The following is a 27,090-nucleotide window of genomic DNA, read 5'->3' as shown; positions in this document are numbered from 1 at the left end:
CAAAGAGCTCCCAACCCTCCTGGGAGCATTTCTGTAACCCCTTCCTGCCCAGCTCCCACCCGGGGCAGGAAGGACCCACAGACGGTTCCATGACGTGGGAGGAGGAACCCTGGGGAGCTCCTGCTGTGGGTTCTCCCCACCCCACACCCCACACCCCACTGACATCTGCTCCCCCTTTCACAACTTCCTCCAGAGCTTCTCCCACGAGTGCAACACCCCTGAGCCGTGCTGGGCGTCACGTTCTGCACCCATCCCCCTCCCCAGGGACCTCGGGGGGCTCCCAGCCCCATCCCATCACCCAGGAGTTCCCCAGGAATGTGACTCAGCAGCATTCCCATGGGAAGGGAACCCACTCATCCCCCCCTCCTGATGCAGCTCAGTGCCATGTGGGCACCACCACCTTCATCCTCCTTCCTGGAAAGATGAAGTGGAAATGATTTTTTTTTTTTTTCCATGGAAAAACTGTCACCAGCACCCTTGATCCCATTCTGCTCCCCACCACGGCCCCAAGCTCCCTAGGTTTGTCCATGGGGATGGGTTTGGGTCTCTGAGCAGCTCCAGGTGCTCCATCCAGACAGGAAATTCACCCCATTTTCTTCCAGGGATGAGCTGGGATCCCTGAGCTCTGCTGGAATTCCATAACCCCATTGGGTCACTTAGATCCCAGGATGGTGGATTTGGGGCTCACCCTAAATTTTGGGGGATTTAGGGGTGGAGGAACATTCCAAGGCCCAGATCCCACTACTGGAAAGGTGGCAGAGCATGTCAGGAATCTTTTGGTTTGGGTTTGCCCCTGCATGTGGAAGCAGTGAGGAGGAAGAGCTGGGAAGCAGGATGGAGGGATAAAGAAGACATCAACTCTTCCATGAGGGAATTAATCTCAAATACCAAAATTGGAGGAGAAAAAGCCAATTTCCAGCTTTCTTTGGGCTCACTTGGATCCCAGCACACATTCCCATGCTGGAGAGGAACATGGAATAGCTGTGACCTCCCTGACCTCCCCCCTCACCCTCTCCCAACCCAGCCATGACTCCCAGACCTAAACCCAAAATCCAGCCTTCTCTGGCACCCATGGGAAATGTGGGAAACACCTCCAAACCCTCTGAGGATTCTCAGGATTTAACCTGCTTGTTTGCATGCCCTCATCACCTCTAATTAAATCTGTGTGGTGTCACTGTCCCTTCAGCCCTCACTGTCCCTGGAAATCCCCATCTGTGCTGCCAGGGTGATGGATGGTGGGAAGAAAACAGGATGGGTCCCACACACAGGAGTGGCCATGGGCACGTTGGTTTTTCCCTCTTCAGGCTAAAAATAAGAAGGTTGTTGCAGGTTTGTGGTCAAAGCCATGGGGCTGTGGAGGAACACCAGCTGTTTTTGTGGCCACAGGGCTCCTGGGCTGTCCCTGGCCTGGGACCATAGCTCTAGATCACCCAAGTGAAGGGTCCCCAATGCTCTGCAGCACGTGCAGCTCCCTCACTGAGATCCAAAACAATTCTATTTCAACCTTCTCAAAATGAAAAACTGATGGTGTGAAGGTTATGGGGCTCCAGCCAGGAGCCACCAGCTGTGGTCACCCCTGGCTGAGCCAGACATGGGCACATCATCCCACCTCCACCACCCCTTGGAAATGGGAGAGGGGAAACAAATCAACCTCCAAGGATGGCACTGGGAGCCTGGGGAAGCCAAGGGGCTGAAAAAGCCCCACAGATCTTGTCCTGCTCCTCTGAAGAGATGGGATCAGCAGCACACTGGGAGAGCCAGGATAGGCAGAACAATGTGGGCCAGGATGTCCCATGGCTACAGAGCCACAGCGCAGGGCTCAGGGCCCAGACTTGAGGGGATTCTCTTGGGGTGGCTCTGGGGATATTGCAGGGAAGGGAGGGATTGGGTGGCAGCCCTGGAACAGAACCTTCATCAATGGGAGAGGAGATGCAGCACCAGTGACACCCACCACAAAGGGACCAGCAGGGTGATAGAGGCTGGCAGGGTGACAAGGACCAGCAGGGGATTGTGCCAGGGTGACCATGCCAGGGTGACTGTATCAGGGTGACCATGTCAGAGTGACCATGTCAGGGTGATCATACCAGAGTGACCATGGACCAGGGTGACCATTTCAGAGTGACTGTGCCAGAGTTACCATGTCAAAGTGACCATACCAGGGTGATTATGCCAGGGTGACCATGCCAGGGTGACCATACCAGGGTAATCATGTCAGGGTGACTGTATCAGGGTGACCATGCCAGAGCAACCATTTCAGAGTGACCATACCAGAGTGACCATGGACCAGGGTGACCATACCAGGGTGACCATGCCAGGGTGACCATGCCAGGGTGACCATTTCAGAGTGACCATACCAGGGTGACCATATCAGGGCAAACATGTCAGGGTGACCATGGACTGGGATGGACCAAACAATCCGTGGAAGCAGGATGACAGTGAGCTGCCACCACAAGCACCCCTGTTTCATCCCTCTGTTTTCTCCAGTGTCACCCCAAAAGAGCAGCTGTGAGCCCAGCAGCTGTGACAGTGGGACATTAGCTTGTCACTGCCACCACCAAGGGGAGCCCGTGGAGAGCAGGATTTGTGCATTTGTGCATCTCTGAGAGTTACAACCCTGGGGCTGTGCTTTGTGGCATGACATCCATGCCATGCCTGCCACTGGTGTGACCCAGGGAGAACGACCAACACAGTTTCCCAGCCCCTGAGGGGTTAAACGTCCCCAGCCATCCCCAAAATGACGAAGAGACGCTGGTCCCCAGCAATTAGGTGAGAGATGCGGGTACACCGCAGCCCGGGCTGTGACGTGAGGACGGATCCAGGCTGGCTGGTGGTTTGTCCTGGCTGGCACCCAGCCCCCGGAGCCGCAGCTGCTTCCCCGCGGGCTCATGGCACCTGGCCGGCAGCGATGTGTCACCGGGAATTCCAGGCACTGCTGGCTCTGGGCTCCCCCTCTGCCTGGTGACTCCCCAAAATGCCCCAACTCAACGGGGTAGAGCCTGACCAGGTGTCCCCAGTGGCGACAGGATGATGTCGCCAGAGCTGTCCCCGCGCTGGGTGCGGAGTGCCCTCCCCAGGAGCAGAGCAGGGGGTGCAGATCGAGGCCATTTCCCTCCCTAAAGCAGCTGCGATTTGGGGTCAATTCACGGATTGTGCACATTTTGATGCTGGAGGTTTCAAAACCTGAAATGGGAAAAGATTCCTGCGCCTCCAGAAGCCTCCGAGCCCCTTCCTGGCTCTTCCCAAGGCGCTGGTGTCTCCTGGGGAGTTCCCGAGGCTGGGCAAGGGCGAGGGGGACACAGCCAGGTTGGCTCTGGCTGGGAATTGAGGAGAAAAACAATAAAAAGGGGTTTGGAGTGTATCTGCAGCCGTTGCCGCTCCCAGTTCACCCAGTGGGGTGACTGGGAGGAGCTGGGACGGGGCGGGGCGAGCGCTCGGTCCCTGCCGGGGGGGGAATGGACGGGCCGCGGTCCTGCCGGGCCCTGGGCGCTGCCGGGGGGTCCTGGCAGAAAAATCGGGGCGGGGGCTGCGCCTGGGAGGGGATGAACCCGAAATCTCCCACGGGGACCACGGGCGGTCCCTGGTGTCAGCCTGCCCCGAGAAGTGTCACCCAAATGTCCCCAGCTCCAGGAACTCCGGGGGTGGCAGAGGGGCAAGCAGGACCTGGCACCCTGCACATCTGGGGGTGCACATCTGGGGCTGCACATCTGGGGGTGTCACACATCTGGGGTGTCACACATCTGGGGAGTCACACATCTGGGGAGTCACACATCTGGGAGTGACACATCTGGGGGATTACACATCTGGGGGATCACACATCTGGGGGATCATATATCAGGGATCACAGATGGGGGGTCACACATCTGGGGGATCACACATAGAGGGGTCATGCATTTGGAGGGTGACAGATTTTGGGGCGGGGTCACGCATCGGGGGACACGGGCCAAACGGGATCGTGCTTCCCCCTCGTGGCCGAAAGGGGGAACTGCATCCTGCCCCTCCTCTAATGGGGAAACTGAGGCACGACGCCAACCCCGTCACCCCTTCCCCGCCACCTCTGGGGGGGAATTCACAGCTCCCCAAAACCTGCTCCCCCCGCTTCTGCCCGTGCGCGTCTGCCGGCGGTCCCCGAACACTCCCCAGGGGGGTCGCCTGCTCCGTGTAGCACCGGGGGGGATGCAGGACCCCAGGGTCACTCCGTGGTGGGCTCAGTTCGGTCTCCACAAACCTGAGGGAAAAAAAGTAAAGAGAAGGTCAGCCGGGATGTGACAGCCCGCGGGACTGGGGGGCACAGATGGGACCCACGGGGACACGGCGCAGAGGATCCATCACCCCAAAATTGCACCGGAGAAGCCAAAATGCTTCAAATGAACCCAAATCTCACAACTCTGTGCTGGGAGGGGGGATTCAGCGGGTCATTCCAATCCCACAGACACGACCCCCGCCACCAGTGTCCCCCAGCCAAGCTCTGGGGCTCTGGGGCGATGGCTCCCCGAACCCATCCTTCACCCTAATCCCGCACCCTCGCTCCGGCTCCGGCCCGTTCCTCGCCAACCACCCTGGCAGGATTTTCCTGCAGAGCCTTGGGGTGAGCCCGGGATCACCCCCGGGCAAGGGCACAGAGTCCCGCGGGTCACAGGGCTGGGCGCTGCCAGGTGACGTCACCGACACCTCGTCCCGGGGTGGGATTTGGGGGATTTGGGGTGGGGGGCACCCCGGGCTGCGCTCCCCGCTGGATGCTCCGGGACCCCGCCCTGCCGCGGGGTGGGGGGCCCGCGGTGTTTGCAAATGTGAGGGCTGTGCCAGGTGGTTGTGTCCCCCCCGTCCCTCCCACGCTGTAACGAGAGGGCAAAGAGCAGCAGGGTGCGGTGCGAGCGCCAAGCCCTGTCTGTCCCCTGGCCGTGTCACCCTCCGCTGGCACAGCCCGAGCGCAGCGCCACCATCGAGGTGAGCGGGGACACCCCGGGCGGGGCAGAGACCCCATCTCGGGACAGGGGGGTTCGGGTGACCCCTCGGGGCTGGGATGGACCAGGAGCACTGGGGATGGAGGGTCAGGGGGGTCCTGGTGAACACCGGGGCGACTGCATCGTCCGGAGTGGGGGGAGGGGTGGCACGTCCCTCAGGTGTTTGGGAACACCTTGAGGGTGACACAGGGACCGTGCCCGGGATGTCACAGCAGGATCGAGACGCTCTCGCTGCTCCCCGGCAAGATGGGAGACCCCTTCGGGCGCTGGAGCAGCGCCCCGCCACGGTGAGCGGCCAGCAGGGTGGGGGACCCCCTTGGGGACCCCCGGGGGTGGGCGGGAGAGGCGGGCAGGGTTGTGAAGGTCCCTCTGTCCGTCCAGGGGTGAGTATGAGGACAGCAACCCGCTCCGACATTCCAACAGCTTCGCCCGTCTCACCGGGAAAAGCATCTACAGTGAGTGAGGGCTGCACCCCAAAAATCCCTCTAATGCCCCCGGCTGCCCCCCCGCCCCCCACCTTGTCCCCTCACCCCGAGTGTGCCTCAGACCAGCGCAAGGACTACGGGCAGACCCTGCTCAAGCTCCAGAACGATTTCCAGCACCACGTTGAGGTAAAGCCCCCTCAAACTGCCCCGCGCCCCCCAGCCCTGCCAGGGGGTCCCTGTGACATCGGTACCGTGTCCCCCCACCCCCAGCACCTGCTCACGATGCACCTGGAGCGGGACCTGCGCAGCGCCGAGGATTGTTTGGAGCGCCTGAAGGAGCTGGAGGAGCAGGGGCGGATCTGGGGGCAGGATGTCACCCTGGCAGTCAAGGACCAGGAGCTGGTGCTGAGCGATGTGGAGAGCAAGGTACCCCTCGGCCAGGGCACCCCCAAAGCCTGGTACCCCCCGAATCCTGGTACCCCCGAGCAAGACACCCCCAAAGCCCAGCATTCCTCAGCCAGGGCACCCCTTGAATCTCGGCACCCCCAAACCCCGGTATCCCCTGAATCCTGGGACCCCCCGGCTATGGGACCTCTCCTGTCCAGGTAACCCCAAACCCCAGTACACCCCACTGCCCCCCCAACCCTGGCAGCTCCTACAGCCCTGGCACCCCCAAATCTGGGCAACCCCACAATCTGGCACCCACAACCCTGCTCCACCCCCAGACTCAGCCCCCCAAACTCTGCTGTCCCCCTCCTATGCCAGCCCACCACCCCCATTAAACTCACACCCCACAGTCCCACTTGCACCCCTTTAACCCTTTCCCAGCCATTCGGGTGGGGGGACTGCGCACCCTGTTTTCTCCCTCCAGGAGGAGCTGGAGGCTTTCCCGCTGGGCAGTGTGCAGGGATGCTCCACCGGGATGGACAACACGGTGCTGGCCATCAACGTCCAGGAGAGGAGCCCGCCGAGGACCAGCGTGCTGCTCTTCCAGTGCGAGCGGCTGGGGGTGAGCCCTGAGGGCGAAAAATGGGGGGACAGCCCCTCAGAATGGAGAACTGATGGCAGGGAGTCTGTGCCAGGCAGAGACGCTGAGGAGCAGCCTGGAGAAGGTGTTGAGGCAGAGGAAGGAGGAGCAGAGCAATCGCTATGGGCACAGGTATGGGGGGTAAGTGACTGTGCGACCCCTCCCTGCAGACAGCTCGACTGAGCCCCCCAAGTGCCGCTCCCCAGGGCTGTGGTGAGTCGGGCCTGGGGTCTCCTTGTGGTCCCACACAGCCCCAGTGTCCCCAAAGAGCAGCTGCCTGTGGCCACATACCCCTGCTGAGGGGTGAGGGGTCCTTTCCCCCAGTTCCTGCCTCAGTCCCCCCATCCTACATCACCCCCACGAATACAGCCCCCCACCCCATGCCCGGACTCAGCCTCCTTCCTACCCCTCCTACCCCATCCCCCTGGGCCCGACCCCCCACCCCACCCACAGGATCAGTGCCCCCATTCCCACTCCCTCTTCCTCACCCCCACAAGGGAACAAACCCCTCACCCCACCCATGAGCTCGGTCTCCCCTCCCCCCGTGAGCGCAGTGTGTTCCTATTTCCCATCATTTGGCTTTCAGACCCCCTCGCCTCCCTCAGCCTGTTACCCCACACTCCCTTGGAATCACTCCTACCCCACACCCACCCACACAACCCGTGTCCCCAGGCTCTGCTCACCCTCACCTTCCCCCTCCCCATTCCTCTTGTCCCGGACCAGCCCGGACCTGGCACCGAGCCCGGCCCCCCCGTACGCGGCCCCGGAGCGCCGGGCAGAGCCCCCCGAGCCCGAATCCCCCGTGCCCCCCCGCCGTGGGCCCCCCCCCGAGCGTGGGGTGCCCCCCCAGCGTGGGCTGCTCTCCTCGGAATACCGTGAGTAGGCTGGGGAGGGAGGGGCTGCGCCGTGCCTCAGTTTCCCCAGGAGCAGGCGGTGACCCTGCGGTGTCCCCAGGCGCGCCGGAGCCCCCGCAGGTGCCGCGGACCCAACCCCCGGCCCAGGCCGTGTCCGAGGCGGACAGAGATGTTGTAAGTCCCAACCCGCCCCCCAGGGATGGGGACACCGCAGCCCCCACCCTGGGGACACACACCGTGCCCCCTGCACCCACAGGAGATTCTCAACCACGTCCTGGGGGACCTGGAGCTCTTCAGGGGCCGGCTGGACATGGCCCTTAACTCGGCCAGCACGAAGAAGAAGAAGCTGAAGAAGAAGAAGTCAGGTAGGAAGGGGGGTCAGTGTCCCTGAGGGGCTGCTGGGGGCTGTGGGGCGGCCAGCCCGGTGCCAGCCCCACTCTGCCCCCACAGCGCTGCCCCCCAAGGAGGAGTACACGGATTTCTTCCAGAAGGTGAAATACGCCCTCAACCTCCTGGTAGGTCCCGTTGGGCTGGATAGGGGAGACGGGAGGGTGTGCGGATGGGGGGTCTGTGAGGGTGGGGGGACTGTGGGGATGGGGGATTGCATGAGAATGCAGGGAGTGTGGATGTCTGGGGATGGGGGGGGTCATGGGGATGGGGCTGTGTGGGGATGAGGGAGCTGTGGGTGACCTGGGGGTCTCTGTGGGGATGGAGGGGCCGTATGGGGACAAGGGTCTGTGTAGCGATGGGAGATGTGGATGCATTGGGGGGTCTGGTGGGGTTTGGGGGGTTGTGTGAGAACGGGGGGCTCCGTAGGGACACCCCCCACCCTGTGCCCACAGGGACGGACCCACCCCTACGTGTCGGACCCCGATCCCTCCGAGCTGCTGCGCCTCATCTTCTCAGCTCTGTCCTTCGTGAGTGCCCCCAAAACGGGCCCCACCCCCGCGTGGGGGTCACCCCTCACTCCCCCCATCCTGGGGGGTGCCTTTGGGGGTGCTGCTCCATCCCCGTCCCCTCCAGGTCCTGGCCCACTGCCCCAGCCCCGGGCTGGCCCCGGCGGTGGAGAGCCCGCTGCTGCTGCCGGAGGCGCTGGAATTCCTCGAGCAGAACCTGAGTGATGACGACTACGGCGTCTGGAAGAGCCTCGGCACTGCCTGGAGCAAGTCCAGGTGGGGTTTGGACCCCCGACACCGAGAAGGGGGGTCTGGATTTGAGGGGGGGGTCACAACACCCACCCCGGTGTCCTCCCCGATGGTTGCAGGGCTGAGTACCCCAACAGCGACCTGGTGCCCGCGTACACCCCGGTGTTTTCGGACGGGTGGCTGCCCCCCGTGATGGAGCAGGAGCGCCACAGGGACCTGCAGGACACCCCAGCGCCTGCCTCAGTTTCCCCAGCTCCCTTGCGCCAGCCTTCCCTGTCCCTGCCCCCCGCACCGCCCCCGGCCACCGGCTGGAGGGACAGCCCCAGCCAGGGGTGAGTGTCCCCTCCGGATGCGGAGGGTCGGGGCAAGATTTGGCCCCCGACTGGGTACTGATCCACCCCCTCCCCACTTCCAGACCCCCCCTCCCTGCCCAGGGGCTGGTCCGAGCCCTGTACGACTTCCAGGCCAGGAATTCGCAGGAGCTGAGCGTCAGGAAGGGGGACACGCTGCAGGTACAAACGGGGAGTCCCCTCCATGGGTCCATGAGGACCCCCGGGCCCTGGCCCTTCACCCTGCCCCCCTTGTCACCTCCCCCAGGTCTTGGACCAGCAGAAGAAGTGGTGGCTGGTGCAGGACGAGCGGGGGGACAGGGGGCACGTCCCTGGCAACATCCTGGAGCCCCTCCCGGAGGCCGTCCCGGAGCCGGGGCACGGCGCCAGACAGGTGGGGGTCCCCTCTCCCCTCCCTTCCCCGCGGCCCCCACCATCAGCTGCTACCCCGGTGTCTCCTCCCTTTGTCCCCCGCTCCAGGACAGCCCCCCCAGCCTGCACCCCGACTCCTCGCCGGCAGAGGTGACGGCCTGGCTGATGGACAAGGGCTTCTCGCGGATGTAGGTGGCCTCTTGAGCCCCCCCCCCCCCCAAAACCCGCGTGGGTCTATTCGGGGATGGAGGCGAGCCCGGCTCACCCCTGTCCCCCCCCGCAGCACGGTGCGGACTTTGGGGGTGCTGCCGGGGCAGGAGCTGCTGCAGATGAGCCCGGCCGAGCTGCGAGCCGTCTGTCCCGAGGAGTGGCGGAGGGTCCTCTTCAAGCTGTCCCCCATCAGGACATCCCTGGGGGTGAGGGACTTCCCTCCCCATTTCGGGGCTTTGGGACCCTCGGCTCCATGTCCCCTCCCCATCCCTGGGGCTGGCCATGGGGGTGAGGGACCCTCGTCCCTGCCGCCCCCTCCCCATCCCGGAGCTCCCCATACACACACCCCCTTCTTCCACCCCCTTCTCTGCAGATCGATCCCAGGGACTGAGCCACCGAGGCCACGCTGATGTCCCCAACACGTCCCCGCCCCCGATGGAGCACCAGGGACGGGCTGGACTTGGGGACGAACCCACACCCCACAGCCTGCCTGGCCCCTGCAGGCACAGAACCACGCCTTGAAATTAGAGAACGTCCCCTCCAAAGCCACCAGTGAGTGACACTGGGCCTCTGGAAATTGTCCCCACGCACTGGAGGGCTCCTGGGGACCCCCGCCCCAAAGGAATTGGGGGGCAGGCACTCCCCCTCGGGGGGCCAGGAGCTGGGAAAAGACTTTGGACCCCCAAAATGTAAAGAGATTGATGTGGAAAATAAAGTGACAGCAATTGGGAGTGCAGAGTCTGGGGGGCACCCTGGGGGCAGGGAGAGGGACAGGGGAGGGGGAATAGGGGAATAAGAGGAATAGGGACAGGGCAAGGAGGGGGACACACCATTGCACCCCCCGCAGCACCCAAGGCACATGGCTGGTCCCATCTTCTCGATCTGATGGCAGTGAGGGGCCCCAGGGGACAGGGCTGTCCCCAGCCCACCCCACTCAGCACCCTGGGTGGGTGGCAGGGCACCAAGGCTCCCTCTCCCAGCCTTTGTGAGGGCTGCCTCATTAGAGCTGATTAGGAATGTGCTAATGAGGGGGGTGGGAAGTAGGGAGGTGCACCGGGCTCCTTTCCCACAGCAACTGCACAGGGCTGAGCTCGTGCCCCAAAACCAAACCAGCCACGTGGCTTGGGGGACTGGAGCAGGGAACCCCCCTTCACCCCACACCCACCAACCCCAACCATGGGTAGGGGCCTCCTCAGTGCCTCCCCCAGCACCACAGGGCTTGTGGGGGGCTCAGGGTGCCAAATCTACAAAGCACTTTATTGTCTTGGGGGGCGTCATGCCAGTGGTGCTGTCCCCCCCCCCAAGGATGGAGGATGCTGGAGGGGCTGGGTTAGGGCTGCCCCCACCCTCCAGGCCCAGTGCTGAGCTCCTACTGCTTCTTGTTGCCCCACTTGGCCATCTTGTTGTTGATGGGCATCTTCTGGAAACGGCTGGACTTCATGTAGGCAGCCACCTTCTCCAGAGCCTGGGGACACACACAGTGTGTCAGGGACACCCCCACCGCGGCAGCCCCCACCCAGGGGTGACCTCGGGGTGCCCCTGCTCACCCCAAAGCGGTCCATGAAGTCCTTGAGGTTCTTGAAGGGCTCCAGGCACTTGGGCTCAAAGATGCGGTTCTGGTCCAGCACGTCGAACATGAGGAAGTCCACGAAGGTCAGCTGGGGACAATGGGGGGACACAGTGAGGACAAACCCCTCCCCAGCCCCCTCAGCCCCCTCAGGAGTTCTGGCAGTACCTTCTCCCCTGCAAACCACTTTCTGTCCCCCAGGAAGTTGGAGAAGAGCTTCAGCTTCCCTGGGAGCTGCTCCAGGTAGCCTGGCTTGAGCTTCTCCTGAGGGAGGAAGGAAGGAATGAGGATGGGCAGCCCCAGCCTGCCACCCTGGGGAGAAGCCTCCCAGTATAGGGTCCACAATGCTGGCATGGGGTCCCCCAGGCTGCAGGACACTCACAAAGTCAGGGTTGTAGCAGACCATGACAAGGCTCATACGGAAATCCATGATCTGGTTCTCCAGCATGTCCACACGCTGGATCTCCTCCTCTGTCTCACCACCTGCAGAGGGGGATGTCAGCCCAAACCTGCCCTGATCCCATCCCTGCTACTCCAAACCTGCCCTGATCCCAGCCCTGCTACTCCAAACCTGCCCTGATCCCAGCCCTGCTACTCCAAACCCTCCCTGATCCCAGCCTTGCTACTCCAAACCCTCCCTGATCCCAGTCCTGCTATTCCAAACCTCCCCTGATCCCAGTCCTGCTATTCCAAACCTGCCCTGATCCCAGCCTTGCTACTCCAAACCCTCCCTGATCCCAGTCCTGCTATTCCAAACCCTCCCTGATCCCAGTCCTGCTATTCCAAACCTGCCCTGATCCCAGTCCTGCTATTCCAAACCTGCCCTGATCCCAGCCTTGCTACTCCAAATCCTCCCTGATCCCAGCCTTGCTACTCCAAACCTGCCCTGATCCCAGCCCTGCTACTCCAAACCTGCCCTGATCCCAGCCCTGCTACTCCAAACCCTCCCTGATCCCAGTCCTGCTATTCCAAACCCTGCCTGACCCAGCTCTGCTGCTGGCTATGGACCAATTTAATTTCAGCTCCAATCCCATGCTCACCCCTACTCCAAACTACTCCAATCCAGCCCCAAACCAAGCCCTACTAAATCCAAATTCAATTCCAAACCTACTCTAACCCCAATCCAACTCCAACCCCAAACCAAGCCCTACTAAATCCCAGTTCAATTTCAACCCTATTCTAACCCCAATCTAGCCCCAATCCCAAACCAAGCTCTACTAAATCCCAATCCAATTCCAACCCCAAACGAAGCCCTACTAAATCCCAATTCAATTCCAACCCTACTCTAACCCTAATCCAACTCCAGCCCTGCTCCAACTCCAACTCCCAGCCCTACCCTAAGACAAATCCTACTCCATCCTCAAGGCAATTCCAGCCCCACTCCAGCTCCAGCCCCACTCACACATGTTGTGCTTGCGGGCGATGTAGCGCAGGATGGCATTGCTCTGTGTCAGCTTGGTGGGGCCATCGATGAAGTAGGGGAGCTGGGGGGGACAGACGGACATGGGGACACTGGGACATGGGGACACCCCCAGTCACAGCCCCCCCTGAGCTCCAGACCACCTACGTTGGGGAAGTCCAGCCCCAGCTTCTCCTTCTCATTGATCCATTGGCTCTTGTCGTAGTCGGGAGCTGGAAGGGAAGGGGGAGCTGGGTGATGTCGTGTCCTCCCCAAAAGCCAGAGAGGCTGAGGGTGGTGTGGGGACCCCCTGAGCCCCCTCACCTTCCCCACAGCTGTAGAGCTTGTCCTCGTAGGGCGTCTCTGTGTGCTCCAGGAGCAGGCGGATGGCGTGGGCCAGCTGGGGGTGGGATCAGTGAGACACCCCAAAAACATCCCCCACACATGAGCCTGGAACTGGCTCACACATGGGGAAACTGAGGCACAGGGGAGGGCAAACTGCACCCCCTTTCCTGTAACCCCAGTCAGCACCCTCTGCAAAAGCAACATCCCAAAAAAAAATCCCTCCCAAAAACAACATCCTTCCAGCCCCAAGTGCAGCAGGATCCCCACAGTCCCCCCAGATTATCCCCAAGTGATCAAGGACCTCCCCAAAAGACCTGAGGGGTCCCTGCAGACCCCCCCAAGAGACCAGAGGGGTGCCTGCAGCTCCTCCCAAGATGAGGAAGACAGCCCAAGACCTCCCAAAAGCGACCCCCATGGTTTCACCACTCACCACTGCCCCGCAAGGGCGACCCCCTGCAGTCCCCCCTCAAGATCCACCACGGCCGCCTCCCCAAAAATGCAGAGGGACTCCCACAGCGTGCCCAAAGACATAGGAGACCCCCGAACACCCCCCACAAACACCCAGAAGACGGAGGGACGGGGGGGGACCCCCGAAGCCGCCCTGCAGCCATCCCACAAGATCAAAGGGATCCCCGACCCTCGCTGCCCCCTAAAAGTTCCGAGGGATCCCCGAAGCCCCCCCAGGTCAAAAGCGACCCCCACAGACCCCTGCAGCCCCCACCGCCAAAGCCAGAAGGGCCCCCAGTCACGCAAAAAAGCGCAGCAGGGACCCCACAAACCCCCGAACATCCCCTGCACCCCCGAAACACCGAAGGGACCCGGGAAAACCCGCTAAACCCCCAAAAAGCGCAGGAGAGCCGGGGGCCCCCGCAGCCCCGCCCGTGGGGGTGGCGGCTCCCCCCGGGTCCCCAGGAGGGTGGCGGGTCCCCAGGGGGGTGGCGGGTCCCCTCTGGTCCCCCCGGTCCCCGCTCACCCCGCGGATGTCCCAGTAGCCCAGCACCGCCATGGCGCGCGTGACTGCCGGTCCCGCCCTGCCCGGGGCGGGGCTGCGCTCAACGGCACCGGACCGGACCGGACCGGGGGCTCCGCCCATCCCGGGGGATGCGGCCCCCAACTCCACGGGTACCCCTGTACAGAGGGCTCGGTGCCCCCCCAGGTCCCCATGGAACCCCCTTATCCACAACCCCCGCAAATTCCACGGGCTCCCGCACATCCCCGACTTCTGCAACCCTCCCATCCCCATGGGAACCCCCTTGTCTTGAGATTCCTGCGATCCCCCCGAACTCCTTGAGGTCCCCCTGTACAGAGGGTTCTGTGCCCCCCCCAGGTCCCCATGGAGCCCCCTTATCCACAACCCGCCCCCCCCTCCCCCGAACTCCATGGCTTTCCCCACATCCCGGAGTTCTGTGATCCTCCCATCCCCGTGAGAAACCCCTTGTCTTGAGGGTTTTGTGACCACCCCAAACTCCACGGGGTCCCTCTTATTCTGGGGTGTCTGTGACCACCCAAACTTCTATGGGGGTCTCCCTTAATAGGGGTCTCTGTGACCCCTGAATTCCATGGGCTTCTCCTTATCCTAGGGGGGTTCTGTGACACACCCCATCCATCCCCACAGGATCACTTCATTGTGGGGGCACTGCAACTCCACAAACTCCATGGGGTCTCCTTATTCTGGGGCTCTGCAGCCCCTTAAATTCTATGGGTTCCCCTTTTTCTGGGAGTCCTGTGACCCCCCCAAACTCCATGGGAACTCCATTATCCTGGGGGCCATGGGTGACATCCCTTCGAGCTTCATCAGGGTCCCCCATTTCAATCCCATAGGCTGCAAGGGGAGGTCTCACTACCCTGGGGGGGATAGGGACCCCACCTCAGTCCCCACAGTCTCCACGGGGGTCCCCCTAATCCTGGGGATGGAGGGGAATGGCTTCTCCCACCCCAGGATCCAGAAAGGTCCAACATCCCCCCAGGGGTTACCCCCAAATGAGGGGTTCCCACAGCTCCCACCACAGTCCCTCAGCATCAGTGCACTCCACACAGCTGCTGGACAAGGGGGAGGACAAGGGGGAGCCCCCCATGATTTATTGAGAACTCTGGGGGTGACTTGGGGGGTGCACGGGGGGTCAGCCCCTCACTCCTTGGTGTTGCTCCACTTCGCTGTGCGCCAGAAAATCGGGGATTTCATGAAGCGCCCCGAGCGCATGTAGGCAGAGATCTTGTCCAGGGCCTGGGGGAACAGGAGCACAGGGGGACACCCATGGGGTCAGGGATGGGGACACTAGGATGTCTGGGATGGGCACAGGGACATCGGGGTATTGGGGACACAGATGGGAACACCACAGGGTCAGGGATGGGGACAGAGATAGACCCTGGGGTGTCAGGAATTGGGACAGGGACATTGGAGTGTCAGGAATGGGATGGGGACAGTGGGATGTCAGTGATGGGGACACTGGGGTGTCAGGGATGGGGATGGTCCCGAGGTGGCCCCGGGCTGTCCCTGGCCCTGCTCACCTCGAAGCGCTGCAGGAACTGGGCCAGGTTTCCCTTCAGCTCCGGACAGTCAGGCACGAACATGCGGTGCTGATCCACCACGTCGTACGCCAGGAAGTCCACGAAGGTGAGCTGGGGGAGGGGCAGGGGGGTCAGCCCCAACAGGGACTCCCCAAACCCCCCCAGCATCCCCCACCTACCTTCTGCCCTGCAAACCAGGGCCGGGAGCCCAGGAACCGTGACAGCTCCTGCAGCTTCTTGGGCACCTGCTCCAGGTACGCTGGCTTCAGCTTCTCCTGCGGGGGGGGGGGGGGGGGGGGGCTCAGTTTGGGGGGGCTGCACCCCAGAACTCAGGGACATCACCCCTGAGAGCAGCCAGGCAAGGGATATGCCCCAATGAACACCCCTGTGCTGCTGATGGCTCAGCCCCCTTGTCCCATATGGGGGGACAACCCCGGGGTCTGGGGGGATCCATCCCCCCATAACCCCCACGGGGGTACCCATAAAGGCAGGGCTGTAGCAGAGCCCGGGTCTGGGGGGGATCTGTACCCCCATAACCCCCACGGGGGTACTCACAAAGTCAGGGCTGTAGCAGAGCCGAACGAAGTTCATCCTCAAATCCATGAGCTGGTTTTCCAGCACGTCCACTCGCTGCTTCTCCTCCTCCGTCTCACCACCTGCAGGGTGGGGAGGTGTCAACCCACCGCTCACAAAACCGCGGGGACCCCCCCGGGCGCTGGGACCCCGCACTCACACATGTTGTGCTTGCGGGCGATGTAGCGCAGGATGGCGTTGCTCTGTGTCAGCTTGGTGGGGCCGTCGATGAGGTACGGGAGCTGCAGGAGGGGGCGACGTGGGGGGTCAGCCCCGGGGACCCCCACACCCCCCTTCCACACCCCCTCCCACATCTTCCCCATCACCTACGTTGGGGAAGTCGAGCCCCAGTTTCTCCTTCTCGTTGGTCCAATCGCTCGGGTCATAGTCAGGGGCTGCGAGGGCAGAGAGATTTGGGGGAGGGCTCCCCCAGACCCTCTGCCCCACAGCAATGGGGGCGTGCGGGCATTGGGGTGTCCCGCTGTGTCCGCGACAGGCGGTGACCCCTCCCGGGACAGCGCGGGCAGATAAGGGACAGCGCCGCCCCCGGGAGGGGACAAGGTCCTTTTATGTGGGAGGGGGAACGGGGGACACAAAGGTGAACCCCGAGCTGGCAGGAGGGCGGGGTGGGGGGAGAGGGACACGCTGCGAAATGGGGGCGACCCCCCCTCTGCTTTCTGGCACAGCAGGAACGAGGGCGCTGGGGGCTGGGGCTGGAGGGATTGGGGGGATAACATCCCATTTGCCCCCCTCACCTGGGCCAGGGCGGTACTGGCGCTGGGGGCTGGAGTTGGAGGGATTTGGGGGGCGGTCATATCCCATTTCCCCCCTCACCTGGGCCAGGGCGGTAATGGCGCTGGGGGCTGGGGTTGGAGGGATTTGGGGGGGGTCACATCCCATTTCCCCCCCTCACCTGGGCCAGGGCGGTACTGGCGATGGGGGCAGGGGCTGGAGGGATTTGGGGGGGGGGTCACATCCCATTTCCCCCCTCACCTGGGCCAGGGCGGTACTGGCGCTGGGGGCTGGGGCTGGAGGGATTTGGGGGGGGGTCACATCCCATTTCCCCCCTCACCTGGGCCAGGGCGGTACTGGCGCTCCTGGTAGGGGGTCTCCGTGTACTCCAGCAGCAGGCGGATAGCGTGGGCCAGCTGGGGGGGCACAGCACCCATTTTTGGCACCCCCGCACCTCTCCCCCACACCCCGGGACCCCCCAGCACCCCCACATGGCTCTGGGACCCCCAGCACCCCCAGCCCCGTGCCCAGCGTGCCGCTGTCACCCCTGGAGCCCACTCACCCCACGGATGTCCCAGTAGCCCAGAGTGACCACCATGGTGAGGGCTGGCCGAGGCTGTGCGACACCGCGGACTGGGACAGGCTGGGACCGGACCCTCCCTGTCCCCTCCCCGTCCCCTCCCCCTGGCGTCAGCGGGGGCAGGCAGAGGGCAGGGCAGGGTGCAGGCAGGATGCAGGCAGGGTGCCAGGGCATCCCGCCAGCGCTGGCGCTGCCTCCGCCGCCCGGGATCCACCCCCTGACCCTCCCACCGCACCTCGGGACCCCTAAACCCAATTCATGGGGGCACACAACCCCCTTCTCTGCCTCAGTTTCCCTCTGGGGCTGCGCTCACTCCCTCCCTTCCTCCCTCCACTTCAATTTCAGTGTTTTACTTAAATACTTTTATTTTTCATGCTCGGTAAGGGTTTTTTTTTTTCCAAAACTTTGTTTGCTGTTTTTATAGTCGCCATTAGGTTTTCCCGGGAATGCCGGCTCCGGATGCAGATGAGCAGGACTGGGATGGAGGATTGCAGGGACAGAGGGGGCAATGCTCCACCGGCATGGGAGAAGCCTGGTCCAGCCCGATCTGGGCCACAGACAAACACCCCTGGGAGTGCTGGGGACAGGGACATATGTCACCTGGTCCCCTTTCCCTTCATCCCTGAAGTGGTGAGGATGAAACATTCCCCATCCCACCCCTTTCCTTCCTCCCTGTGATGGTAAGGATGGAGCATCCCCCACCAGGCACCATCCCCCTGTCCCCTGGGCCACTGTGTCCCCACCGACAGCAGAGACCTCAGGTCTGGGTTCCTTTGGTTGTCCCCATGGGATGGAAGAGCAGGCTGAGAGGGGACCGGGGTTAAAGAGTGTCAGGACCCAGGTGGGGCTGGGCAGGGACTCCCACACTGTCACCACACCAGCACCCAGCACCCCCAACTTGTCACTGCATCCTCAACTTGGGAGGTAAATCCAGGAGCTCATGGCTGTGCCCTCCCCTGTGTCACCTCCTCATACCATCAGGCCCAGCAAGGAGACACCAGTTAAAAAACAACGGAAAAAGACAAAAAAACCACCCATAAAACAACCAAAACAAGATGAAACAGAGAGGACTCAACAAACTCCATCCCCTGCAGTGGCACCAGGACAGCAGCAGGAGCGGCCCCTTCCCAGGGCAGGAGGTAGCGGGAGGGGGGACGGCGGCGGAGCCCTGGGGGGCTCAGGGGGGATCTGGGGGGTCAGTGGGTGCCCAGGGAGATGGTGAGCAGGTCCTCCTCCTGGATGGGCTCCAGCTCAGCACTCTGCACTGCCTGTGTGATGAGTGTCAGCTCCTGGCACAGCGTCTCGAAGCGATAGCTCACACGGATGTCGGGAACGTTGGTCCGGCGGATGTCGTTCCCCTCCGGACCCTCCTTCAGGTAGTTGGGACCCAGCCAGTAGCTCTTCACCTGTGGGAATTGGGAGAGCCAATTGCTCCCTGCTACCAGTGCCCATGGAGGGGAAATGGGCAATGGGCATTGGGGATGGGAATGGGGGAATGGAGGCAAAGGGGGGACCGGGGAATTGGGAACAGGGAAATGAGGGCAAATGGGAAATAGGAATGGGCACACTGCAGAATTGGGAATGAAGAGATGGGGGAACTGGGAATAGGGAAAATGGGGAATAGGAATGGGCACACTGCAGAATTGGGAATGCAGCAATGGGGGAATTGGGAATAGGAAATGAGGGGAAATGGGAATTAGGAATGGGCACACTGCAGAATTGGGAATGTAGGGATGGTGGGGAATTGGGAATAGGAATAGGGCAAATGGGAATTAGGAATGGGCACACTGCAGAATTGGGAATGCAGCGATGGAGGGGAATTGGGAATAGGAATAGGGCAAATGGGAAATAGGAATAGGCACACTGCAGAATTGGGAATGCAGGGATGGAGGGGAATTGGGAATAGGGAAATGAGGGGAAATGGGAATTAGGAATGGGCACACTGCAGAATTGGGAATGCAGGGATGGAGGGGAATTTGGAACAGGGAAATGAGGGGAAATGGGAATTAGGAATGGGCACACTGCAGAATTGGGAATGCAGGGATGGAGGGGAATTTGGAACAGGGAAATGAGGGAAAATGGGAATTAGGAATGGGCATACTGCAGAATTGGGAATGCAGGGATGGAGGGGAATTGGGAATAGGAATAGGGCAAATGGGAATTAGGAATGGGCACACTGCAGAACTGGGAATGAGGGAATGGGCCTCACCTTGTGGGAGAAGCCGCTCATGAGGACGCTGTTCCGGGCCAGCTCACACATGTCACAGGAGCTGAGCTTCCACACCTGGGTGGCAATGCTGTACTCCTCCATCAGTGGCTCCTGGGGACAGACACCCCTCAGGCAGCCATCCTCACCTCCTCCCATCCCCTCCACACCATCAGCACCCTCCAGAGTCTATCCATGCTGCCAGTGGCCCCATCTCACCACCAGCCACATTGCACCAATCCCACCCCACTGCCAACCTCATCCCATCACCCTGTGCCCACCCCACAGCCCCTCTGGGGGGTCACTGGCTGTGATCCCCCAAATGCTCACCTTGGTGAAGTGGAACTGGAGGGGATCGTCGGTGGAGAGGGAGACCATGAGCCCCCGTGAGAGGTACTCGGGCAGGGGGTTGCGGTGGTAGCTCAGGAACAGGCTGTTGTTGCTCAGTGGGGACATGGCAATGCCAATCTGTGCCAGGTAGTACAGGTACTGCAGCACAGGGGCCTGTGGGGCACAGCAGGGTGAGTGAGGGGGGTCCCACCACACCCCCAGCCTCCCTGGCACCCCCTCCCCGCTCACCTTGCGCAGCAACAACCCGTGGGAGATGTTCTCTGAGACCATGAACCCTGACACCAGGTGGTGGATGGGACCAGCCTCGCCACAGTGGGGGCGCAGGACGAAGGTGTGGAAGCCCCTCTTCCTGCAATGGGTGTTTGACTGTCACCATCCCCCTCTGACCTCCCCAGAACCTCCTGAGGGGCACAGGCTCCGGGCCAGGGCTGTCCTTACCGCCGGAGGTGGTTGAGCACTGTCATGTTGGCATACATGTAGTACAGGTAGTAGGAGTAGGGTGGGTTGTCCTCCTCCACCCAGTTGCCTGGCAAAGGGCTATCCAGGTTGAAGATATGATGCTCTGGTTTGGATTCATCATCCACGCTGTCGAAGCCATCCACCTGCAGGAGGGACAGCCCCAGGGTGGGATGTCACCCCTCTGCTCCTGAGTTTGGGTTGGGGTATCCCCAGGAGCACAGGGCTGCTGGCTCCTTTGGGGGGCTGTAAGGAGCCACCAGTGAATGAGGAGCTCAGGGCTGGGCTGCAGGACCCCCATGGCACGGGAGGCACCACTCTGGGGTCCACTCCCCCTGAGGATGCAGCGCTCACATGCTCCAGGAAGAGGTGCAGCTCTGGGTGCTGGGCAGGGTGGATCGTGGCCTCGTAGAGCGGCAGGAAGATATTCTCCAGCATCTCCTGGAAGTTGGCCAACTGCCTCTTCGTCCGGTAGATGTCACTGCAGGGAAGGGACCCCACTCAGAGCCGGCCTTCCCTCTCCCCACCCCACCCCAGGCAGCAGTGGGGTGTCCCCAGCCCCACGGAGGGTTCCTGTCCCCCCTTCACTCACAAGAGCCGGGGCACCTGCACGAGCCAGCGGACGTTGTTGGAGTGGACGCGGTGGCTGACGGCCCAGCGGGCCAGCTTGTCCCACTCGTCCCGGGAGCGGCCGTAGATCGACAGGCGCAGCTCCGCGTTCTGGTACTTGCTCTCCTCCAGGTCTGCCATCACCTCCTGGCAGGAAGGGACAAGTGACAGCTGTCACAGCTTGGCCACCGGGAAGGAGACACGAGTAGCACAGCATCAGGAGGAGGGGAGTGGCCCACCTTGATGATGTGGGCAAAGTACTTCCCCGAGACGCGGTTGTCCGTCTTGATGAAGATCTCCCGCAGGATGGACTCCCCGATGGGGTTGTACTTGGCGTTGAACTTGTCGAAGCGGTGGAAGGTGTTGCGGTCCTGAACGTGGGACAGGTGTGACCTGAGACTCCTCATCACCCACCCCACCCCCACGCACAGCCCCCAGCAGCCCTCACACCCTGGGGAACGCCCCTGGAGAAGATCCTGCACCCAGCCAAGGCTGGGCTGGGGGCTCCGCTCATCCCCGGGTTCAGGAGCCTCCCGTACCGCATGGACATCCAGCGTGTCCACGCTCAGGTCGTAGGCTGTGAGGTTCATGGTCTCAAACACCTCCTTGAGCGTCTGCTCCTTCCCCTTCTCCACGTGGACAATTTCATCCAGGTGCTTCTTCATTGCCCGCTTGATGAAGCGCAAGAGATGCTTCTGGTTCATGCAGGACGAGGCGTGGATGTGGGTGTCCACCTGCACCAGGGAGGTGATGCTCAGCCCTGAGACCTCCAGGAGCCCCCCAGTCAAGGCAGGAACCCCAAAGGACTCAGGACTAGCTCAGGATGGGCAGGTACCTTGCGGATGTTGTAGAAGTCACGGTGAGGAACCTTCTTCTGGGCTGCCAACTCCTTCATCTCGTTGAGCAGCACGTGCATCTGGAACTTGTTGCTCAGGTACTGCAGCCGGCGGTAGCAGAAGGATTTGCTGCCCAAAACATGGAAGAGGGGCTCAGTTTGGGGGTGAGGAACATCTGGCCCCAAAAGGGTGGTGCCCCCACAGATATGGGAACACATATTCTTGGACACAGGTGAGGGTGGACGTGGGAGCTGCACCAGCACCATGTGCCAGAGTCACTGCCATGTCCTTGGGGCTGTGCCTGGGGTTCTGTCACATCCCCATCATGGGTTACCCCCCAGGGTAGGACCCTCCCGTGGGACCCTTCCCCTTACATGGGCCCATTGATGATCAAAGCCATGAGGAAATTCATGTCGGCGATAAACTCCTGCAGGTCGGGGTATGGCAGGTCCAGCTCCGTGCTCCTAGGGGAGACACATGTGGGGGGTCACACAGCTCCCCCAAAAACTCATCACCCCAGTGAGCAGGACCCTCCCCCTCACAAAACTCACTTGTCAGTGATGTCCTGCTTGGTGTAGACATGCACCACACCATCCACCATCTTCAGCCCGAAGCCCATGTCCGCTGGCATGTTCTTGGGGTCCCACGTTTCATAGGGGTGCTGCTCAGCAAACGGGGGGTGCACAGGGGCATCTGCAGCCAGGACACACCCAACATCACCCCAAAAGCTCCTCCAGCACCCCAGCCCAGCAGTGAGACACCCCCACACTGTGCTCACCTGCAGCCACGGGGGTCTCGGGCACCTCCTCGTAGCCGTGGGTCTCCAGGGGTTTCTCGGAGAGCTCCTGCAGGTATCGGGCCGTGGTCTTGCAGAAGCTCTGCAGGGACAGCCCCATGTACTTCTCCCGCACAAACAGCGCCTTCACCACGCTCTTGGCTGCGTCCAGCAGGTCTGTGAAGGGCACCTGGAGAGGGGACACCGAGCAAAAAAACAACCCCCAAGCTGGGGTTGGCAGCCTGGAGACTTTTGCCTGGGTTCCAGGGGGGTCAGGGGGAGGCTCACCCCACATTTCTCCTCCCCAGAGATGGTCACCCGCTGGAATTCTCGCTCCAACAGTGCCTCCCGCTCCTTGGGGACGTGATCCACCAGGCTGTCATTCTGCTCCTTGAAGAGCCTGCGGGGACAGACGTGCCCAGTGGGACAATGACAGGTCTGCCCTATGCCCATGTACCCCAAGAGCAGCAGGAGCCCCACCTGGGGCTGGCAGGATGCTGACGTTGTCCCCAGAGACGCCACCACGAGGTTGTGGCAGCTGTGCCACGCGTGTCCTCTTTGGTGGTGGCATCGTTCCCCTTCCCAAAACACATCCCCCAGCCCTGATGAGCACAATGAAAAGTGAGGGGAAGGAGGAGGGGCACAAAGAACAAAAAAAAAACTCGTGACAGAGACAACTCCCAAGCGGAGACAGGAGGGAGGGGGACACACAGCATCAGACCCCCCATCCAGAGGAAGGCAGGGCCAGGACAGGGGTCCTGTGCCAGCAGCAGAGCTGGGACCCCCAGCTCACCCCAACCCCCCTCCCCAGGTGCATTGACTCCTTCAGTGTCAGCGGGAGTGGCTGGGAAGGGACCTCGTGGCTCCGTGCTTGGGTGTGCTGGGTCAGAGCGGGGCCAGCTGGGTCCCCGACCCCCCCCGTGGCCCCGGCCGGTGACACCGAGCCGGACACTCACTGTAAGTCCGCAGCACTGTCAATTTTCAGGAAGTCCTGTTTGGCTCTGAGCAAAATGTCGGGCTCAAGTCTGGGGACAAGGAGGCGGCGGTGGAGGGGTGGGGAGGGGACAGCCAGGGGGACGAGGGGGAGAGAAATGGGGGGGGCCGGGGAGAGAAAACACCCCGTTAATGCTGAAACAACAGAAACCAGACAGAAACCAGCCAAAAACTCACTGCAAAGGGGACACCAAGTGCGACACCCACGGGAGAGGGGACACAGAGCTGGCACAGAGACGGCCCCTCGGGGCAGGGAGGTGGCCTGGCCCCATGCAGGGCTCCCTTCCAGCGGTGGGGGATGCGGGGGAGCCCCCCAGGCTTACTTGACGTCCTGGCTGATCTGGCGCTCCAGGCGCTGGCGCCGCTCCTCCAGCTGCTCGATGGGGCTCTCCTCGGGAAACTCGTACGGAGCCGTGCGCATCTCGTTCTCAGCCAGCGAGCGGCAGAACAGCTCCTGCCAGGGCAGCTGCTGTCAGCTGTGCCCAGGGCAGCTCTGCCAGCAGCTGTGCCCAGAGCAGCTGCTGTCAGCTGTGCCCAGAGCACACTGTGCCCAGAGCAGCCTCTGCCAGGAGCTGTGCCCAGAGCAGCTCTGCCAGCAGCTGTGCCCAGAGCAGCTGCTGTCAGCTGTGCCCAGAGCACACTGTGCCCAGAGCAGCCTCTGCCAGGAGCTGTGCCCAGAGCAGCTCTGCCAAGAGCTGTGCCCAGAGCACACTGTGCCCAGAGCAGCCGCTGTCAGCTGTGCCCAGGGCAGCCTGTGCCTAGAGCAGCCTCTGCCAGGAGCTGTGCCCAGAGCAGCTGCTGTCAGATGTGCCCAGAGCACACTGTGCCCAGAGCAGCCTGCTATCAGCTGTGCCCAGAGTACCTTCCATGAGCTGTGCCCAGAGCATCTCTGCCAAGAGCTGTGCCCAGAGCACACTGTGCCCAGAGCAGCTCTGCCAGGAGCTGTCCCCAGAGCAGCCCTGTCATGAGCTGTGCCCAGAGCACACTGTGCCCAGAGCAGCCTGCTATCAGCTGTGCCCAGATCACCCTGCATGAACTGTGCACAGAGCAGCCCTGTCATGAGCTGTGCCCACAGCACACTGTGCCAAGAGCAGCTCTGCCATGAGCTGTGCCCAGAGCAGCCTGTACCTAGAGCAGCCCTGCCAGGAGCTGGGTGCAGCCTCAGCCCTGCCACGGGTTGTGTCTATCCTCAACCCCCTGGGTTGGGAGACAAAGGCTCACAGGAATTCCCACACTCAGAGCTGAAAAAGTGGGAAGGGAGGAAGGTTTGGGTTGGATAGGAGTGGGAAGGATGGAGGGGAGGGGAGAGCCCCCACACTCCCCCAACATACACTCACCCCCCAGACCTGGGGAACTCGGTGCCCCAGACCCACCTCAGCGATCTCCTTGTATTTGCCATCCATGGAAGTGCGCAGATCCACCGGGAAGTGCTTCAGACTGTGGGGGGTCCCGGGCAGGGACCAGGCTGACTGCAGGGGTCGGGCCCCTGGCCCCCCCCGCAGCTCTGCAGGAATGGGATGACATCAGTGCGGCTGTCTGGACCCCCACCCAGGCAGGAAGGGGTTAATCAGCCCCTCCACAGCTCCCCCTCCCCATCATGGAACTGGGATGCTCTTCCCAATGGGGGTGATGGGGAAACTGAGGCAGTTCAAGGGCAAGAGGACCCCCCCACCCCCCCCAATCCCCCTGGGGCACTGGGAGGGCTGCTGGCTCCATTGGGGGCTGTAAGGAGCCACCAGTGAATGAGGGGCTCAGGGCTGGGCTGCAGGACCCCCATGGCATGGGAGGCACAACTCTGGGGTCCACTTCCCCTGGCACTGCTGCCTCCCTGCCCCCCACCCCATCCTTCCCATCACAGGGGGCACATCCCACACTGGGAGGGAGGGGAGGCAACACCATCCCCCCTCCAAACACACCCCACTGCTCCCAGAGCAGCCCCTGCTCCCACCAGCACGGGGGACTTCGGGCTGGGGGATGCCCAGTGCCACCCCCACCGCCCAATGCCACCAACCCCCTCCTCTGCAACCCCAAACCCACCACAGACCTGCCTGGGGGGGCACTGGAAATCAGGCCCTACTGGTTCAACTGGGTCCACCAGTAAGAGCCCCTCCACCCAGCACAGTTTGGGGGGAAGATGCAGGTCTCCTGACCCCCACTTGCTGCCTGCACCACCCCAATGGGGATGGGGGGGCTGGGCTGGTGTCACCCAGGGCAGGGATGGCACTGGTGTCATCGGGATGTACTGGTGGTGCCTCGCCTGGCCCTGTGCCCCAGGGACATATCCTGTGCCACCCACATGTGTGACAGGTGGCAGCCCTGGTGGCCCTTCGACACCATCCCCAGCAAGGGTGCCAGACAGATGGCAACCCCAAAGTGCCACCATCCAGGACACCCCGTGCCACCCACCCAGGGCTCATGTGAGTCAGGATCAGCCCTGGTGACGCCCCTAGACCCCCCCAGAAGTACCAACCAGGTGACAACCCCGAAGTGCCACCTCACCCCGGCATGTCACCACCATCACCCCGAAGTGCCACAATCACTCTGTTACCGTCACCATTCCCCATCCACCCGGAACACACGTGTGCCACCCACGTGTGGGAGCACCCCAGTGACACTCCGAGACCCTCTCTCACCAGTGCCAGCCACAAAGTGCCACCTCGCCCGCCCCGTGCCCCCCGAGATCGCCCCCGCGGAGCCCCCCGGCCCCTCCAGGCCAGCCCCGCATCCCCCAGCGCTGCTCCTCCTCCTCCTCCTCCTCTTCCTCCGCTCTCACTGCGCCACCGAGGCGCTGCGGGAGGGGACACACAGGACCCCCCTCGGCCGCTGCCACCCCTCCCGCGGCCGGGACAGCGCAGGGCTGTTCCCCCGACCAAAAACCCTCTAAGCACCAACGCGGCATCCCCCACCCCAAAAAAAAACCTCTGATCGCCCCCCAAAAACCTGATCCCCCCGCTGGCAGCACCGCGTCCCCCCGCGCTGGGCGTGACCTGCTGTCCCCTGGCCGTGGGCAGGGTGGGGGGACTGGGGGGGGTCTCACCTGCGGGGCTGGGGGTCTGCAGGCTACCCCGCTTCTTGAAGGGACACTTGGCCGGGGGGACAGAGGACATGGCGGCTCCGGGGGGGCCGGGGAGGGGTTGACGCTGGCGGTGATGATGATGATGGTGATGATGGTGATGATGATGGGGGCGGGGGGTGGCGGGGGGCTCCCGGGGGACTCTTACGGCGGCGGGGCCGCAGCGGCCGCTCCCTCCCCTGGTTGATGATTGATGCAGGAACCCGGGAATGGACCAAAGTCCCCGGCGGGGCCCGGCCGGAAACCGGGACGAGGAAGAGGATGGGGCGGGCGGAGGATGTGGCGAGGAGGAGGAGGAGGAGGAAGGAGGTGGCTGCGGCACTGGAGGATGGGGGGGGGGGGGAAGACCTGAGATGGGGCTGTGAGCTACGGGGGTGCGGGGCTGCGACACGCCCGGGACAGCCCTGTACCCCCTACCCCAGACAAACGGGACACCCCCCGGAGGAGCCCTGGACCCGTGTGGGGACAGCCGTGACACCCCCGGGATGGACGTGTACCCCCCACCCGGGACAGCCGTGACACCCCCGGGATGGACGTGTACCCCCCACCCGGGACAGCTGTGACACCCCCGGGATGGACGTGTACCCCCCACCCGGGACAGCCGTGACAGCCACCCCCAGGCAGCTCTGTGGGAGCACCCGTGACCCCCCCAGACAGTCGGGCACCCCCGGGACAGCCCTAAGCGCCTCCTCGAGGACAGTCACCCCCCAGATTCACCCCAAAGTCCCCCCCCAAACAGATATCGTACCCCCGCGAGAGATGGG

The 27,090-nt window shown here is 62.8% G+C and overlaps 4 protein-coding genes across 7 annotated transcripts in view; 2 read left to right on the top strand and 2 right to left on the bottom strand.

Moving 5' to 3' along the window:
* Window positions 1-27,090, top strand: part of GNAT2 (G protein subunit alpha transducin 2) — a 165,846-nt gene that overhangs the window by 128,862 nt on the left and 9,894 nt on the right. The gene's annotated exons all lie outside the window — the stretch shown is intronic.
* On the top strand, window positions 5,208-9,934 carry EPS8L3 (EPS8 signaling adaptor L3; the record flags this gene model as incomplete). Its single annotated transcript, XM_079327018.1, has 18 exons — window positions 5,208-5,248; window positions 5,343-5,416; window positions 5,508-5,572; window positions 5,657-5,812; window positions 6,258-6,395; window positions 6,469-6,545; window positions 7,137-7,288; window positions 7,368-7,441; window positions 7,524-7,632; window positions 7,718-7,782; window positions 8,110-8,184; window positions 8,291-8,439; window positions 8,532-8,744; window positions 8,828-8,924; window positions 9,010-9,135; window positions 9,222-9,301; window positions 9,397-9,529; window positions 9,697-9,934. 18 exons carry the CDS (start codon window positions 5,208-5,210, stop codon window positions 9,712-9,714), a joined length of 1,842 nt encoding a protein of 613 aa, XP_079183144.1. The 3' UTR covers window positions 9,715-9,934.
* LOC306812430 (uncharacterized protein) lies at window positions 10,554-18,433 on the bottom strand. Its single transcript, XM_079327017.1, has 16 exons — window positions 17,010-18,433; window positions 16,788-16,863; window positions 16,046-16,110; window positions 15,876-15,957; window positions 15,698-15,798; window positions 15,322-15,417; window positions 15,143-15,253; window positions 14,767-14,858; window positions 13,608-13,680; window positions 12,614-12,689; window positions 12,458-12,522; window positions 12,293-12,374; window positions 11,273-11,373; window positions 11,059-11,154; window positions 10,871-10,981; window positions 10,554-10,788 (listed from the first exon to the last, which is right to left on the bottom strand). Exons 1-16 carry the CDS (start codon window positions 17,199-17,201, stop codon window positions 10,693-10,695), a joined length of 1,515 nt encoding a protein of 504 aa, XP_079183143.1. The 5' UTR covers window positions 17,202-18,433; the 3' UTR covers window positions 10,554-10,692.
* Window positions 18,065-26,583, bottom strand: AMPD2 (adenosine monophosphate deaminase 2). Of its 4 annotated transcripts, none has more exons than XM_079327515.1 (18): window positions 26,475-26,577; window positions 24,627-24,757; window positions 23,577-23,707; window positions 23,217-23,285; window positions 22,549-22,660; window positions 22,264-22,450; window positions 22,037-22,178; window positions 21,860-21,949; window positions 21,485-21,614; window positions 21,189-21,383; window positions 20,889-21,020; window positions 20,633-20,796; window positions 20,395-20,521; window positions 20,023-20,186; window positions 19,813-19,933; window positions 19,564-19,737; window positions 19,237-19,347; window positions 18,065-18,433 (listed from the first exon to the last, which is right to left on the bottom strand). In XM_079327515.1, the coding sequence occupies exons 2-18, from the start codon at window positions 24,654-24,656 to the stop codon at window positions 18,224-18,226; spliced, it is 2,289 nt and encodes a 762-aa protein (XP_079183641.1). In that variant the 5' UTR covers window positions 24,657-24,757; window positions 26,475-26,577; the 3' UTR covers window positions 18,065-18,223. The 4 variants fall into 4 exon arrangements, with proteins under 4 accessions (XP_079183641.1, XP_079183640.1, XP_079183639.1 ...); XM_079327514.1 differs by having other exon boundaries at window positions 26,291-26,572; XM_079327513.1 differs by lacking the exon at window positions 23,217-23,285 and having other exon boundaries at window positions 26,475-26,583.

The sequence above is a fragment of the Erithacus rubecula genome (genome assembly GCF_903797595.1).
Source record: "Erithacus rubecula genome assembly, chromosome: 26".
Classification (NCBI taxonomy): domain Eukaryota; kingdom Metazoa; phylum Chordata; class Aves; order Passeriformes; family Muscicapidae; genus Erithacus; species Erithacus rubecula.
Note: the sequence above shows the minus strand (reverse complement) of the source record. Positions and strands in the feature narration are given on the sequence as shown.

Coding starts and splice junctions, on each gene's coding strand:
- AMPD2 (XM_079327514.1), bottom strand. CDS start 26,360: ATGTCCTCTGTCCCCCCGGCCAAGTGTCCCTTCAAGAAGCGGGGTAGC. Junction 23,708..24,626: donor AATACAAGGAGATCGCTGAG/GTGGGTCTGGGG, acceptor CTGCCCTGGCAG/GAGCTGTTCTGCCGCTCGCT. Junction 19,934..20,022: donor GTGCTCAACCACCTCCGGCG/GTAAGGACAGCC, acceptor CACCCATTGCAG/GAAGAGGGGCTTCCACACCT.
- LOC306812430 (XM_079327017.1), bottom strand. CDS start 17,201: ATGCCCTGGCACCCTGCCTGCATCCTGCCTGCACCCTGCCCTGCCCTC. Junction 15,958..16,045: donor TGGGGCTCGACTTCCCCAAC/GTAGGTGATGGG, acceptor CCCCTCCTGCAG/CTCCCGTACCTCATCGACGG. Junction 12,375..12,457: donor TGGGGCTGGACTTCCCCAAC/GTAGGTGGTCTG, acceptor TGTCCCCCCCAG/CTCCCCTACTTCATCGATGG.